At 33.9% G+C, this 17,565-nt stretch overlaps 1 protein-coding gene across 1 annotated transcript in view; it reads right to left on the bottom strand.

Annotated features, from left to right (window-relative positions):
- LOC126886048 (homeobox protein homothorax-like) overlaps positions 1 to 17,565 on the bottom strand; it is a 272,288-nt gene that overhangs the window by 19,935 nt on the left and 234,788 nt on the right. Inside the window, exons 5-6 of the mRNA XM_050652887.1 lie at positions 15,858 to 15,916; positions 2,845 to 3,003 (exon numbers count right to left, since the gene is read on the bottom strand). Coding sequence (XP_050508844.1) covers positions 2,846 to 3,003; positions 15,858 to 15,916 — 217 coding nt within the window. The 3' untranslated portion in view covers position 2,845. The remainder of the gene's footprint in view (positions 1 to 2,844; positions 3,004 to 15,857; positions 15,917 to 17,565) is intronic.

Here is a 17,565-nt window from a genome sequence, read left to right as displayed (position 1 = left end):
TGATGAATGTCATTCATAAGTACTCGAATCTTTCTACTTATATCTGTTTTTTTGTCGCTTTCGCTTCTAGTCTTTTAGTATTCCTTTTAATTCTTGTTTACTTCTGACTATCAGTACAATGTCATCAGCGAATTCTAGGTAATGGTGTTTTCGTTGATATACAAGTCCTATCCTGTTGATTTCGGCTTTTTCGACGAAAATTTCATCAAGGATACTGAACATCAACAGTGATGACAGTGGGTTCCTTTGTGCACTCCCTCAGTGATTTCAAACATCTGTTTCTTTAGCATTTATTTAAATTCTATTCTCTGTTTTTCTGAGTGTCACTTTTATCATTTTTACCAATTTTTCACTAATTCCCATTTCACGTAGTGCCTTGGATATTTCTTTTTGTTTTACTCTGTCAAAAGCCTGTCGATGACTAGGGCCACTGTAAATTTCCTATATTCGTAGCTTTCTACTTGGCCCGGATTACGTACACTCGATACGCATCGTATCCGCCATGTTTTCCCATAGCGCCTTACGGGAAAACATGGCGGATACGATGCGTATCGAGTGTACGTAATCCCTATGCTTGTCTTTCGCGCAGCAGGAAAATTTGATCGACTATAATACTCCTATATAAATATGCAACATTTAATACAAAGCGCTATTTCCCTGTATTTATGGCATACACTTTTGTCGCTTTTCTTGCGAATTGGACACATTGTCCAAATGCTTAATTAATACTCGTCATCCATATTTGAAACTTTCAGCTGTCACTTCATTCTTTCCTGGCCTCTTATTTTTCCTTTCTTTCTCTGTCATTCCTTTTATTTCACTTTCATTAGGCGGTCTTTTCTCTGTTCGGTCTTGATCGGTTTCCTCCATTCTGTTTCTTCTTCTTCATGTTCTGTTGTGTTAATTTCATTTAAAGTAAGTATTGTTAGACGAAGTAGTTTTCAATCCTAATAGTAAATTATTAATATTGAAAATATTAAAAATATTACTAAAAGATTTTTAAATTGAAAACTTATTGGTACACTTTCCTGGTGACACCTCCAAGACTTCTACAATTTGCAAGTCAAATGGATGCTGCAGTGAAGACGAGAGGGAAGGAATTCTACACTATGCAATTCACATCCCCCGTCTGCAGCTGGTAAAGTTCCAACGGAAAAATGCACCTAGTTACTCTACGGAGTAATACGATAGAGTATTATTACTATTTATTACATAAGAATTTTCTTGTCACTTACTAAATTAGTTCCATTTTTGCTTTTGTAGTCTCTAGTAGTATCTACAGGTTTTGTTTGGTATCCCTTTTTCTCATTTTACTTCATGACAAAGTTTATGATTTGCTCTTTGATAAATAAAACTATTGTATTTCTCTTTACAAATGAAAACTGATACAAATAAAAAAACGCAATCGGTTTTAAAAATAATAACCCGGTCAAGTTAGTCCAAACAATAGGGTTACAAAAATTTGAACAACTAAGAATTAGTACGAATGTTGAACTTGAATAATTTTTTTTGCAGATGTGAAATGCATGTTACAATGAGGTTTGACATTATTTCATTTATAAAATGGTGTTCCAAACATTAGTACCAATTTTTAGCTCTATGCAAATTTTTTAACTTGATTGCTCATCTTGACCGAGCTATACTGTAATATCAGCTGAGGTTATCTATTTACTATATAGATTCCCTTATGTATGGGGGGACAACTTAATGCCAAATACCAAATACGTACATACCAATATTTGAGGTAATAAAGGTTTTATTGAGTACAAAAATTAATAACAATATGAGACTATAATTTAAGATCACAAACAAAAGTTAACAGAACGAAAGTTGGTAAAACTAAAATTACTAGCAAAAAAATAGTAACTTAAAAAAATACAAAAGATATTTGAAAAAAAAGATCTAATCTAACAGTGACACATTAACAGTATTCTCTGACTTCATCGGTTTTCTTTCATTTTCTTACTTGGTGTTTCTGTATCATTTAAAATAATTTCTGTTATTTATTTCCATACTTATCTGTTCTATAAAAGTGATCCATGTTCCGTTTTGTTTAGATCTTTCTTTGCCTATTTTACATATTTTTGGTATAATCTTGTGCATCAGAAACGAACAATATTTCGTTTTTGCCAGAAACTAGTTAGCTACCAGGTTACACTGCTATAACTGTCAGCTGTCCCTGTCAGCTGTCATTGTCAGCTTATTATAACTAAAGTATAAAAGAAAATAGAGTTTAAGTTTATGGATTTTGTCAAAGTTTACATTGTTTTACACAGTTTATTAAAGATAAATTAAATAGTATATGAAAAACTGTTTTCATTTATTATTATTTAAAACGTATGTTAATGGATACAATTTATAGTAGGCTCGGAAATCGGCTAGAAAATTTAAACCGAATATAACAAAATTTAGTGTGGCAACATTGTATAAATACCAAGTCTTCTTCAGATATTAACTGAACCGTAATTTAGTCCGGACAAATTAATATATTTTTTTACCAACAAAAATGAAATGTTTTAACCAAATCATGTTTCTAATATGATGTGCAAAATAATTTTCAGTTCAGTCCCGCTAAACTTGCTCTTCTTGTTCTTAAACGTAGAGAACAAGTTTAATTTCTCTTGCTTATTAAATTTATCGTTTTTTTTTTAATTGTACTAATATGCAAGAGTTTACTGCAATTTCTAAAATGACTAATTTACAATATGTTAAAATACCGACAAGTGCTTATCTTTAAAGCGGCTATTCGAATTTCTTAAACATTTATACCGCCACTTTGTTGCGCGTTCTGACCGATTTCCGTTTCTACTATAAATTGAGTATTCCATAATTGTTTGTTCTTACCTCACAGATGATGTCCATAGTATTCAGGGTAATGCGCGTACTGATTGTGGAAAGCTGGGTCACCAGGCGGCCGGTGCATCATTTGCTGTCCGTCCATCATGTAGCCCATCGTACCGTCTGGACTGTAAGCACCGCTTGGTCCTGCGTGCGGGGAGAATACTACAATTAAAAAACAATTTTTAGATGCCATTTTTATTAAAAATAAATGATTTGTATTGTTTCTATAACTTAACACGTTGGCTGCCGTGAGATACACAAGTGTCTCGTATTATTTTCAATATCAGCCGCGTAACACAGCGTAGCTGTCTCGTTAGCATAGAAACGAGAGTCTCATGGCCGTAGGGACCCATTTTTTTAACATTATGGCAGCCAACGTGTTAAGTTACTGTCAGGTGTCAGTAATATGTTTGAGCAAATATTAGTTGCATATAGATTTATTACGATTTAGGAAGATCAAAGTTTGTAAAGGAACAGTTTTGGAGCAAGTCGCTATGAGAAATCCCCCACTTACTGACCAACGACTTCTGATGGATGAGTTGGTAAGAAGTAGAACACCCTTTTGTCCTGGGGTGAGAAATCCATTCCCTTTAGGGTTGCTCGAACCAGACGGCGGATGAACCAACGATTTAGTCAACGGCATAAGGATACAGAAGGCAAGGAGAAACCACTGCATTAAAGATCCAATTGTATATCTCTACTAAAACCATCATGGCAATGAGTAACCAAAGAAAAAAAGACACTAATCATGGGAATCGGAACCCAAGACTTGGCAGGGAAGAAACAGACCAGAACTCCCAGGTCGTTAACCAGCGAAATCCTTGTCGGACCAGAAAAAACTACATAATAAAATTAACCATTTCAAAAGCATGTATCAACAAGGTAAAATGCATAGCATTCTTCAGTAAATATGCAGACAATATAAGTGTATTAGGAGTAAGCCTAACTATTTCCGAAGATACTCAGAAGCATATGTCATATCAGACCCTAATCCACCAATTAGAAAACACCAAAGGACCTCAAAACTAAAAGTTTAAAACCTGGAAGAAGATGGGTCAAAAGAGAAACTCTAACAGAAGAGATTGATAAATTAGAGACTTATGAGACCAAAAACCAATGGGAAACGCTAAAAAACTCGTTCCATGCAAGGAAACGTTAAAAGAGACGAAAAGAAAGAAAGATAATTGGATGACCGACGAGATACTGGACATGATGGACCAACGGAGACAAGCCAAGAACAAAGACAGTCACAAATACAAAATCATTAACAAAGAAACCAGAAAAAAAAAGATGGACAAAACAAACTTTTTTTAAGAAAAAATGTAAAATGTTCAGAACAAATACGATCTACATAAAAAGGAAAAAAAATGGTAGAGTTATATAAAAAACAGAAACCAAAATACTTTAGATAAAAACGGGAATACCATGATAACGACTGACGAAAAACTGAAACCATGGAAAGAATATATTGAACAGCTGTTCAAGGCAAAAGAGGAAACTTGCAAGACATCGGTAGAAGAAAAAGAAACAAATGAAGAAATTATAAAGATCGTGTGTAATACGCTTTTTAATTAAAAACTTCGTTTCTTTTTCTCCTTTTGCGTTTTCGAGTGTATTTATTGTTATTTATTCCCCACAATATTCTTTTAAAAGCTTTCCTACTTTACCAAGACTTATCGGAATGTAAAAATTTTAACATAATACCGGTATCTTTATTGCATACATTAAAGGCTATGTTATTTCGGGGTTATTTTCAGTCTAATGTGATTTTAATAATATTTGGTAAAAGTATCTCCAAGAAAACAATAGAATTTAATTTCCTAATCTTCACCGTCGCCTTGATACCACCCATGTGATCTAGCCGGTCTCAGTCCCGCGGTCCGGCTCTTATCACAATTTTTTAATGAATCGTGATTTCCATTAAAGCCTAACGTTGTCATGCATTTTTATGAAGATATGGGCCGATCCCTTGGCCAGCAGTATCGCTCCGATACACTAAATATATGACTTGTAAGTGGAAAGTCTTGTATACGGTATGATCAGTTATCTTTCTGTTGCTTTTATTTCGCCAGACCATGCTGTTGTTTGTGTATTGAATATATGTGCCAGGGCATAGGCGGGGAGAAAATAAAATATGTAATAAACGCGATAGAACGATTGGGAGGTGACTATAAAAGTTACTTGCGTAAGGTCATAATTGCCACCTATTTATTTACCTTTTTTAATTAATGTAATTAAGTGTTAGTGTATTTTATGCATTTTATGCAGTAATAAATAAAGTTTTGTAATAACTACAAATGATACACATTCAACAAATTGATTATTTTTAATTTCAAAATTGTGCTCACAGGTAATCGCAGGGGATATGAATGTTAGAGTGGGAAAAGAAGTAGAAAAATGGAACAATGTAATAGGACAATACGGAGAGCGGAGAGGACAAAATCAACAATAATTGAAAACTATTACTTGAATTTTGTTTAGACAATAACATGATTATCACGAATACACATTTTTAACACAAAAAGATAAATAAGATCACAAGAGAAGTCATATTAACAAACAAACAAGCAATCATTGACTATAATGTACTATAATTCAAAAAACACAGAAGAGCTGACTAAAAGATAAAAGGTGAGAAGAAACTATAGAATAGGCAGTGATTACTACCTACTGGAAATTACAATTACATAACTGCAAAGGAACAAAAATCAAAAAACCATAAAAAACAAGAATATGAAATACAAGGAAATAATTAAAATAAGTACAGAAACTCAAACAAGAAACAACAAACATATTAGATATAAGGAGAAATTAGCGAAGGAATAGGACAAAGAAGGATAAATGACTGAAACAGTAGAAGAGGGGAAAATTCAGAAATGTAAAATATGCAATCGAAAACATTTGAAACAACGCAATTAGACAAGGAGGTGGTTTAAGCCCAATACTTTTTATAATGTAATAGATGAGACAGTGAAAGAATGTAATAAAACCTTTAAGAGATACTGTAAAGGATGGAATAGAATGCAAATTAATGATAAATGCAAAGATATCCTTATTTGCAGATGACAGTATTACTCGCTGAAACAGCAGGAAAACTGAAGCACAATTTAGAAAAATGAAACTCAAAAGCAAAAAAATACAACCTAAATGTAAATAAAGAGAAGACACAGATAATAAAAATAACAATACCTAAGCGAGGTGGGGATAGATCAATGAAAAATAAAGGAACAAGTACTTGGTAATAGTAATAAAAAATAACAAAGCCAGCATCGAGAATGATCTCAAGACTAGAAAACTATTTAAGGCACTAAACAGAACCTCAACAATAAGAAATATCAAGAAAAACGAAAATTGACAATTAAACAATATATAGGCCAACGTTAACATACGGAGCAGAATACTGGATTTTAAGCAGAAGATACCAGAGTAGGATACAAAGGGCGGAGATGAACCTCAGAAGAACGACAAGGGCAAGAAACACACAAGAATCTTAATCAGAAATGAAGAAATAAGAAACAAACTTAGAATTAAACCAATCCTTGACACAATAAAAGAAAAAAAAAAAAGCTTCAGTAATATAACAAGGATAGACAGCAACAGACAAGTAGAAAGAGTGTGAGAAGCTAATTCAATAGGGAAAAACAGAAGGTGTAAGGCTAATCTGACCCTTCTTTTTACCTCCGCTGTTTGGTTTTCCTTATTTATTTTTATTATCTGTCCCAAATATATATATAATCATTAACTGCTTCCATAGTGATGTCGTTTAGTATTATCTTGTGTGTTTGTCATGGTTTTTGTTTTGGCAAAATTAATTTTTAGATCTATTTGTTCGGATTCATTTGCTACATAGTTTGATTAACATGGTTTGTAGCTCTTCAAAACTTGATGCTATTACTACTACATCGTCTGCATATCTTAGGTGGTTAAGTTTCTTTTCATTTATGTTTATTCCCATGTTTGTCCAATCCATTGTTTTTAAAACATCTTCCAGCGCTAATGTAAATAGTTCAGGAGAAATAACATCTCCCTGCCGTACTCCTCTGTTAATTGGTATGGGTTTTGTGGTTTCTTCCAATTGTACTGTCATTGTTGCTTTCTTATATATATTATGTATTAGCATTCTGTATCTGGAATCTATTCTACAGTTGTTTATAGCTTTTTCTATTGCCCACATTTCCACGCAGTCACAGCACGGTGAAAAGTAATAGTTTTAAGTATCTAGGATAGGTATTCAGAGTAATAGGGAAGTATCTCCGTATTTCAGGCAGAAATTTTTGCAATCTTGCAGTGTGCAAGAGAAAACAACGAGGACCTTCGAGCTGCAGCGGGTTAACATATGCACAGTTAGCCAAGCAGCCATTGGGGCTCTTATAAGTCCTAAGGTGAACTCTAGGTTAGTGTGGGAATATCGACAAGAACTTGACAGACTGGCGCAACATAACAGTGTTATACTGGTATGGGTTCCAGGTCATCGGGCATATACGACAACGAAAGAGCTGATGCACTTGCCAGGAGAGCATCAGCTACAAAATACCTGGGTCCAGAGCCGGCAGTGGAAGTGTCAAAAAGCACCGTCCACTAGTGATGTTGATTATAGTTACTTTCGAGTATTCGTTACAAATCGTTACTTTTGTATAAAGTAATCATTCGTAGTATTCGTTACTTTGATTACTATGATTACTTTTGTTACTTTTGTATTTAAGTACTGGTAATCATACCGAAAATCGTATTTCTCAGTAGGTAAGTATTTTGTATTAAAGTAATCATTTACAGTATTCGTGACTTTGATTACTATGATTACTTTTGTATTTGAGTACCGGTAATCATATCGAGAATCGTATTTCTCAGTAGGTACGTATTTTGTATAGGTATTCCCATCTAACAACGACCTTCACCGATCTGTTTAAGGGATAAAAATGATTTTTGATTACTATGATTACTTTTGTTACTTTTTTTCTCAGTAGGTATTTTGTATAGATATTCCGATATAATAACGACCTTTACGAAGTAATCAGAGTAATCAAAGTAATCATAGTAGATACAATAGTCGTTACTCGCTCCGATACGATTGGTACGAAGTAATCAGAGTAATCAAAGTAATCAAAGTTGATACAATAGTCGTTACTTGCTCTAATACGATTGGTACGAAATAACGAAGTAATCAGAGCCATCAAAGTAACGATTTGCCTCTGTGTATAGTAATTGTTACTTTCGGTATTCGTAAGTAACGAGTACTTTGTAACGAATAGTTATTTTTTCAACATCACTACCGTCCACGAACGTAAAAAAGCCTGGATCCAAAGCCAACACACTGGGAGGGTATACCCGGTCAAACAGATGGCAAGATGTATATCGGACAGACTTGTGCTACTAGGGTTAAATTACTGCTGAAAACAAGCAGGAATCAGCTCAGAGTCATAACAGATTTCCTCACTGGGCATGTGCCAGTTAAGGGTCACCTGCATACAATGGGGCTGTTTCATGGACACTTGAGCTTCAGACTCTGTAACAGAGAACCTGAAATAGTCAACCATATCTTGCATGACTGTGAGAAATTGGATCGAAGGCGGCAAACATTTTTCGGAGACATCGAAGTGACTCAAAATATATATGGCACCCACCCACTAGACCTGTATAAGCTGGTACAGGGTTCCATAATTCTGGAATGGGTTTCATAAAGAAATGGAAGATGTAGAATAAGCCAAGTGGCTGCAGTACGACGGGTTCACAACAGACAGCTTCCAAGAAAAAAAATAGGGAAATATAATATGGATATGCATGCAGTAGAATTAGAGCAGGATGGACGAAACGGAAGAAGCGGACTATTAGTATATTGCGTGCAGAAAGGTTCTAACAAAACTAATACATAAGTAAGTATATAAGCAAGTATAAAACTACTATAAAACTAGCTATGATGGCCAGTGCTTAATGAATTAAATGTAAAGAAAAACAACAGAGATGAAAACGTTTAGACAGGTGAGTTTAAAAAGGTAAGAATTAATTTATCAAAAAGAAAATTAATGAAGCCGTTCACGCATAGGGAGATAGAAAATATATCTTTTATTTGGAAAGAAAAAGAAAATAAAATGTCTTACAGTGTATCTATAGTTTCTGTAAAGATAATAGTCTCTCCCGCTTTAATTGCTATTTTGAGAAACACAGATATTTCGACGAATTAAAGAGAAACTGAAGCCAGTCGAAAAGAAAACATCCCGTATTTTCGAGTTTCGGTATCTTTGGCAAAACGAGAAAATGGAATAGAGAATTCTCATCTTGGGTCTCCCCCAAGAGCAAGAGGAGCGTGGGGCTGTCACCCGGAGCCCGATTGTGCCGCCCGCGTGATGGATCGGCCCGCGAGGGTCAATGCCTGCCGCCATTTTTCTTCTTCTGTCTCTGGCAGGCTGAACAGAAAACTCTCCTCCGAAATCGATATAGCCGAGAGAAAGAACATTCTAACATCGACATCGACAGCCATTAATAATCTTGTGTGCCGCGTTCGTCGAGAACTAAAAAGAAATATCTCAATGGCGGGCAGAAAAGAGGGATAAAGAGTGAAGAATCATGATCAGTTCGTAATGTGTTTTTCTACTTAGCGGTGAATGGTTTCGTTTTTCCATAAAAAAGGCTATACGACTGGAAACAGTACTTAGAATAGTCCATAATACTCAATATCATTTTACTCAATCCATTTGCTTGATTAGTATGTGAAGGTTATAGAATATTGTTATATCAGCATTTCATTTCATATTATACAGTATGTCTGAAAAAGTTGGCATTAAAGGAAAACTTCTTTCATCATTAATTTTTGCTGATGAAAAGATCTGCAAAACCATAAAACCAAAATATCAACAAGTAGATGTGATTTTTTTCTAGTCGTTTACCAGATTTCTCCTAGAATACGCATTTCTTTCAAAAGTAAAGTACCTACCTTTATTTTTGGAAATATAATAGAAAGGCTATCCAACATGATGGAGCACCATGTCACAATAATAGAAATTAATGTTCGAGAATTTCTTCTATAAACTTTTAACGGAAAAGTAATTGGAAGATTTGTGGTGTGGATGTTGCTTGGCCTGCAAGGTCTGCGGACCTGAACCACCTAGATTTCTTCTTATGGGAATACTTAAAGCAAAAGATGTAAATCCGGCATCTATTTTCTGTACTTCAATATCCATTTATGTGTAAAAGTTTTTTAAATTTCGAATTTATAGGTTAATGAATTTATAGGTCAATCAAAAACAAAAACAAATATTTTTTGAACAGATACAGATCAGATATTTCAGTCATAATAATTTATTTACATCAGATTTTCAAAAATAACTCCATGATGAAAAAACAACGTAATAGTAATTTGACAGCTTGTAGTAAACAAATAATTGTGCCCTCGAATACACACAATATTATAAACAACTTGACACTCATTTCTTCAGATTTTAAGGTTGTGTTTGACATTTATCAGATAAAAATCAAATCATTTCAGTGCAATGTTGATATTAATTCAAAATATAATTGACAAGATATTTCAAATGTTAATTCATTTTTATTACTATTAAAAAAATTATAGCTACTACCACTCTATATTTAATAATTTAGAACAGCAATAACAACAAACTGTTATATCTGTTTATTTTATTATAAAGTAAAAAATTTGCAGTGTGTACACATCAACCATTGATCTTGTTTCGAAAAACTGTTTAAAACATAAATTAAGAACTTCAAACTGTCAAATGTAATTTTAACCTCAAAGTAAAAAGAACTGTCATATGCCGAATTAGTGGCGACCTCACGTTGTAGTCTGTCGGTTACGATATTCTTTTCACAGATGGATCCAAAGATGATGAGGTGCTCTCATTGAGGTATATACCTAAGACACCTTATTTGTAGTGATTTAAAAAGTGCTTTGGAGAAAATTATGAGACCAAGTTATAAGGCTGCAACAGACATACAAACTCTCAAATTAAAACAAAAACATTGGCACCTTCGTTAACATAAACATAGAGAAATTAAACTTGCATGGATTCCAAATCATACTTGAAATTATGAGAAATGATAGAGCTGATCATCTTGCCTCAACTTGGAAGAAAATTATAGATTACTGAAGAACCAAAGGCTACCTTTAAAAACTTTCAAACAAAATATAAAGCGAAACAAATACAAACAACATTGTTTTTTATCATAGAACGACGCCATTTATCTTTGGATGAGATGAATAGGACTGTAGGTGTAGGCCGTAGGCCTTCTTCGAGGTGACATGCGGCAAACTAATGTAGCTGAGCGGACGTGAGTCTTTCAAAGTGTTATAAGTCGACTGTGGTGGCGTTTTGTGATACTGGAAGTCCAGCCGAATCCAGGACAAGAGCGCGCTACAGATTTTTCTTGTTAACAGCTAGAAGAGAACCAACAATTACAGCACCTGAATTGATTTAGTTAGAGACTTGGACACACCAGGTAACCACAGGCCGTAATACTGTAAGAAATCGTCTGCCTGAAGACAATCTCTACAGTCAAAGGCCATTGAGATGCCCACTTATCTCAAGAGGCAATAGCGCTGAAAGATTAGAGTGGTGTCAAGAATATCAAAACTGGGATGCAAATGATTGGACTACAGTTTTAGTCTCCGACGAATCTAGAAATTTACAAAGGCAGAGATGGTACATTAATGGTACGGAGTGGAATAATAGTCGGTGGCAAAACGTGACCTAGTTTTTCCAGACCGCTCAGCAGTACCTCGACACCATTCTTCAACCTATTGTTCGTCCGTTTGCTGGTGCTGTTGGTCAAAACTTCCACCTCATGCATGATAACGCTCTTTCATATGTCGCACGCCAAGTGACAGACTGGTTTGCAAAGGAGTATTGATATGTTGCTTAGCCAGCACAATCCCCCGACCTGAATCCCATCGAGCGTGTATGGGACATGCTTCGACGAAGAATTACTCTACATATGGGTAATATATAGGTACACGCTGTTTCATTTCCGCGAGCATCTGATAGAAGAATGGGCAAACGTATCTCAAAAATCGACAATCTCATTTTGCCTATGATAAAAACATATTTAGAGCCGTAATAAACCAGGGTAGACGGTTATCAGGACCATATTTTGCGATGACCAATTTTTTTAATTATTGTACTTCTCGTTATTTTTGACATTTCTGAATGACACTCTCTTTATTTTTGACATTTCAACAAATGTTGTATGTTAAATGATAATATGCTTTGTTTTCAAACATAAAAGACAGATTCATACCCAAGAAAGTAACTAGAAAAATCACCAAATACATATTTTTTGGTTGATCATGTTGGTCTCCGACGGTAATCCATGAATACACACATAGGCAAAATTAAAGGGACACCTTAAAAATGGGACATGTTTGATGACTCGAATCTCCTAAACCAGTAGTTGTCCGAGTTGAGTGATTTTCTTGGTATGTTGTAGCCTAATTAATAATATCATTGTAATAATATTGTTGCTAGATAGGTAGATGTCGTTTTATACCGGGTGTAACAATCATACTTTGTTTTTTCGTTAATGTTCGGAACACCCTGTGGAATATTCTAGCCTATATAAAATATTGAAATTAAAACTGTATTGTAGCCTTAAGCTTTCTTAACATTTTCTTTTTTTATTCATTTGCTTACGTTGGATAATGAAAAAATTAGGTGCTTTAACAACTAGCCATGTTTTTCATCAATACAGGGTGATTCTAAATAAGTGCAACAAACTTTAAGGGGTAATTATGCATGAAAAAATAATGACAGTTTACTTTATAAATATATGTCCGCAAATGCTTCGTTTTCGAGATGCGGGACGTTGAATTTTTTCTTGCAAACTGGCGATTTATTTATTCCTCTAAAACCGGTTAAGATAAGGAAATGAAATTTGGTAGGTTTTAAGAGGTAGTTATTGCGCATTTTTTGACAAACAATTAAGAATTTTATATTCACCATTGGCGTGCATTCGGCATAAATCTAAAATGTTTATACCCATATGCATTCCAATGGTAAATATAAAATTCTTAATTGTATGCCAAAAAAATGCGCAATAACTACCTCTTAAAACCTACCAAATTTAATTTGCATATAAGAGTTTTGCATATAAGAGAGGTTTAAGAGCAATAAATAAATCGTCAGGTTTCAAGAAAAAAATCAACATCCTGTATCTCGGAAACGAAGCATTTGCGGACATATATGTTTAAAAAGTAAACTGTCATTATTTTTTCATGCAGAATTACCCCTTAAAGTTTGTCGCACTTATTTAGAAACACCGGGTATTGATGAAGAACATGGCTAGTTGTTAAAGCACCTAACGTTTTTGTTATCCGACACAGGCAAATGAATCAAAAAAGAAAATGTTAAGAAAGCTTAGGGTTATATATATAATACAGTTATAATTTCAATATTTTATATAGGCTAGATTATTCCACAGGGTGTTCCGAACTTTAAGGAAAAAACTCAGTATGATTGTTACACCCGGTATAAAATGACATTTACCTGTCTAGCAGCAATATTATTACACCGATATTAATTCTTAAATCATAAGGCTACAACAAACTAAAAAAATCACTCAAATCGGGCAACTGGTTTAGGAGATTCGAGACATCAAACATGCTCCATTTTTAAGGTGTTCCTTTAATTTTGCCTGTGTGTGTATCATACCTACTAATACGTTGCTAAAGAGCTCTAAAAGCAACTGCTTTTTAGATAAAAGCAGACTAAAAACCTAAAAATTAAAGGAATAACGCAGAAAACACAAAAAATCGCCGATATAACTTAACTAACTTATGAAATGCCAATAGCGTCAAAATTTCATAAACGTCAATAGTGTCAAAATTTCATAACAGTGGCGTAAACATGCCTGAGGTTGGTTTGAATTACTCCTCACGGATTAAAAACAGAGCATAATCACTACAATTCGATTAGTATTTATCCAAAATACACTCACCGGTACGAAAAACGGACACCCCAAAAAATGGGTCATTTTTGATATCTCGTATCTCCGAAACCGGTTGTCCGATTTGAGTAATTGTTTTAATATCGCTGTAAGAATATTGTTGCTCTAGACAGGTAAATTTTCATTGTACACCGGGTGTACCAATCAAACTGTGTTTTTTTCTCAAAGTTCGCAACACCCTGTGGAATATTGTAGCCTTTATAAAATATTGAAATTAAAACCCAACTATAGCCCCAGGTTTTCTTAACATTCTCTTTTTTTATTCATTCGCTTATGTTGTACAATAAAAAAATTAGGGACTTTAACCCGGCGTTGGTCGCTAGGTAGATTGTTACGCGAGTGGCCGCGCGTGAGATTTTCTCTCACATATCCAAATTTTGCCTTTTTTTATAAAATAAAATTTTTAAAACAGCTTTTAAACTTTTTTTTATTAACTAATAATAAGAAAAAAATAATATAACATAATATAGATAATAATATAATAAAATAAAAATAAATAATCGGAATTAAACCAATATTCTTGATAATTTACGGCACAGTACACAAATATAACAAGAATGCTCTGGAAAAATTGATTGATTACAATAATTACAATTTTTTTACATTATTTCAGGTTTTAAGTGCCAAAATAAAATTAATTTTTATGTACAGTTCGTAACGCGGGTGGTCGCTTGATGAGAGAATGTCTCACTTGAAGCGCGCTGACTCAACAATTGGGTGATATTAGGTCAACTGAGTCACTATCTAAGCGGACGAGTCTATTAGATTGTTGAGGGAGGATAGTTAGGAGACTAGAAGGAACTACAGAGCGTATAATTTCCCAGAAAAAAAATTCTGTGCAATTTTCTGAAACCGTGAGAGAAAATCTCATATAGCGACCACTGGCGGGTTAACAACTAGCCATGTTCTTTATTAATACAGCGTGTTTGTAAATAAGTGCGACAAACTTTAAGGGGTAATTCTTCATGAAAAAATAATGACCGTTTGCTTGATAAACCTTTGTCCGCAAATGCTTCGTTTCCGAGATAAAGGTTGTTGAATTTTGTCTTACAAACTGACGATTTATTTATGGCCCTAAAACCGGTTGAGACATGCAAATGAAATTTGATAGATGTTAAGAGGTAGTTATTTCACATTTTTTGACATACAATTAAGAATTTATATTCACCATTGGCGTGCATACGGGTCATATTACCCAGTCATATTACCCGCATGCACGCCAATGGTAAATATAAAACTTTTAATTGTATGTCAAAAAATGCGCAATAACTACCTCTTAAAACCTACCAAATTTCATTTGCATATCTCAACCGGTTTTAGAGCAATAAATAAATCGTTAGTTTGTAAGAAAAAATTCAACATTCCGTATCTCGGAAACGAAGCATTTGCGGACATAGGTTTATCAAGCAAACGGTCATTATTTTTTCATACAGAATTACCCCTTAAAGTCTGTCGCACTTATTTAGAAACACCCTGTATTAATAAAGAACACGGCTAGTTGTTAAAGTCCCTAACTTTTTTATTGTCCAACATAAGCGAATAAATAAAAAAACAGAATGTTAAGAAAACCTGGGGCTATAGCTGGGTTTTAATTTCAATATTTTATAAAGGGTAGTCTAGTTACTCTATAGGAATATTCCACAGGGTGTTAGGAAAATTGGAAAAAACCCAGTTTAATTGGTACACCCGGTATACAATGAAAATTGACCTGTATAGTAACAATATTATTACAGCGATATTGCTAAAGAATATTGCTATAACATATTGAAAAAATTACTTAAATTGGACAACAGGTTTAGGAGATACGAGACATCAAAAATTACCCATTTTTTGGGGTGTCCGTTTTTCGTGCCGGTCAGTGTAATCAAAGAAGAAATTGCGTCTCTTTCTAAAAATATCCCTAGACTTTTTCGATGAGTGTACATTTTTGTAGTATTGCATTCAAAATCGTGTTTATGAATTTGCAACGTTTTTCATCGTAAATAATTGAAGTTAATTGAAAAAACTGAGTGATAATAAAAACCCTCTCTCCCTTCTCCTAAAAACAAAATATATTTCACACTTACCTGCTCGATTCGATTGGTCGATCATCGGTTGTACGATTCTCCGCCGCGCGTTGATGAACCTGAAACAAAAACGAATCTTCAGCATCGTCATCATCGTATCCAGCCAAAAAGTGTCAAGTGTTGTCAAATGTTTCGCGACGCCTAACGCGACGCGACACTGGAAGCGATTGGAAGCGCCGCGACGAATGATTGGTTGTCTACGTGCGGGGATGTTTTGATTGTTTTTATCAACAAATTATTTTATGCGTTTTCGGTGATTGGGGTGCGGGATTTATTTTGATACACTCGTAAATTACTGTAAATGAAAGTCAGAAGATTAAAAGGGTGATTGATGTTTTGGATATTTTTGATATTTTATACAGGGTGCTTGGTAAAGAATGGGCCATAGCTTAACCTTAGATTCCTGAGCTTAAAATACGTCGATTTAAGCTACCTTACCTTAGTACGAAAGTTGATAATAACCGAAATACAGGGTGTCAAAGTTAAACTTTTATTTTATGTATTCTTGAATATTTCCTGACAGGCATGGGATAACAATACGAAATTTGGTAGTACGAAACTTTCGTACTAAGGTAAGTTAGCTTAAATCGACCTATTTTAACCTCAGGAATCCAAGGTTAAGCTATGGCCCATTCTTTACCAAACACCCTATATATAATAGAGAATATAAGAATATATGTAATTAAAAAAATGCTTTAGCTTTTGCTTTTGCTCCTTCTTTTCTTTCTCCTGTAGCATAATTTCTCTAACCGTCATTACATTAAAATTTACACTAGAAAAATTGTAGAGATTTTGCATCACATTATTTTCTGGCCAAACACCATCAGAAACGAAGATCTGCTACACCTGACCCAACAAGAGAGGGTAGAAAATGAAATAAAATACAGAAAGTGGGGGTGGATAGGTCACACACTCCGAAAAGATAGTTCCAGTATTGCAAAAAATGCCCTAGAGTGGAATCCCCAAGGAAAGAGAAAAAGAGGTCGCCCAGCACAAACTTGGAGAAGATCCATCATGGACGAGATAAGAAGTCAAGGAAAGTCTTGGAATGAGGTGAAGGCCCTAGCGCAAAATAGAACCCGATGGCGCGTTTTCACTGAAGCTCTATGCTCCACTTAGGAGTTCAAGAACATTATATATATATATATATATATATATATATATATATATATATATATATATATATATATATATATATATAGATTATAGTTTTGTTTTGGGGTTGCAGTCATTTATTTTTTAGGGGCAGGATAAGTAAAACTCTGTGTTATTACCTAGCTTTCGCAAAATATATTTGCTTCTTCAGGGTAAGCTGAAATGAGTATATTATAAATACAATGAAATTAAGTTAAAATACATTGTATAAAAAATAACAAAAAAGACTTACAACTTGAGGTTATTCCTAAACATTTTCACAAAACATAGTATATATATAATTCTTATTCTAATGTTATCCAAATAGCAATGTTTTAATTTTCAAAAATTCGATTTAATAATTTAGTTTTTAATTTTGATTAATGCCAGAAAAAATTTATCCTGCCCCTAAAAAATAAATGACTGCAACCCCAAAACAAAACTATAATCTACATAGTATCAGTCAATATTACCTAATTACTTTATATATATATATTCTTTTTGTTCCCCATGTTGGAATAACAACTGATTCTTGTCCACCATTGTTAAATAAATGTAACCTTCTTCCAAAGTT

This window comes from Diabrotica virgifera, chromosome 6 (genome assembly GCF_917563875.1).
Source record: "Diabrotica virgifera virgifera chromosome 6, PGI_DIABVI_V3a".
Lineage (NCBI taxonomy): Eukaryota > Metazoa > Arthropoda > Insecta > Coleoptera > Chrysomelidae > Diabrotica > Diabrotica virgifera.
Note: the sequence above shows the minus strand (reverse complement) of the source record. Positions and strands in the feature narration are given on the sequence as shown.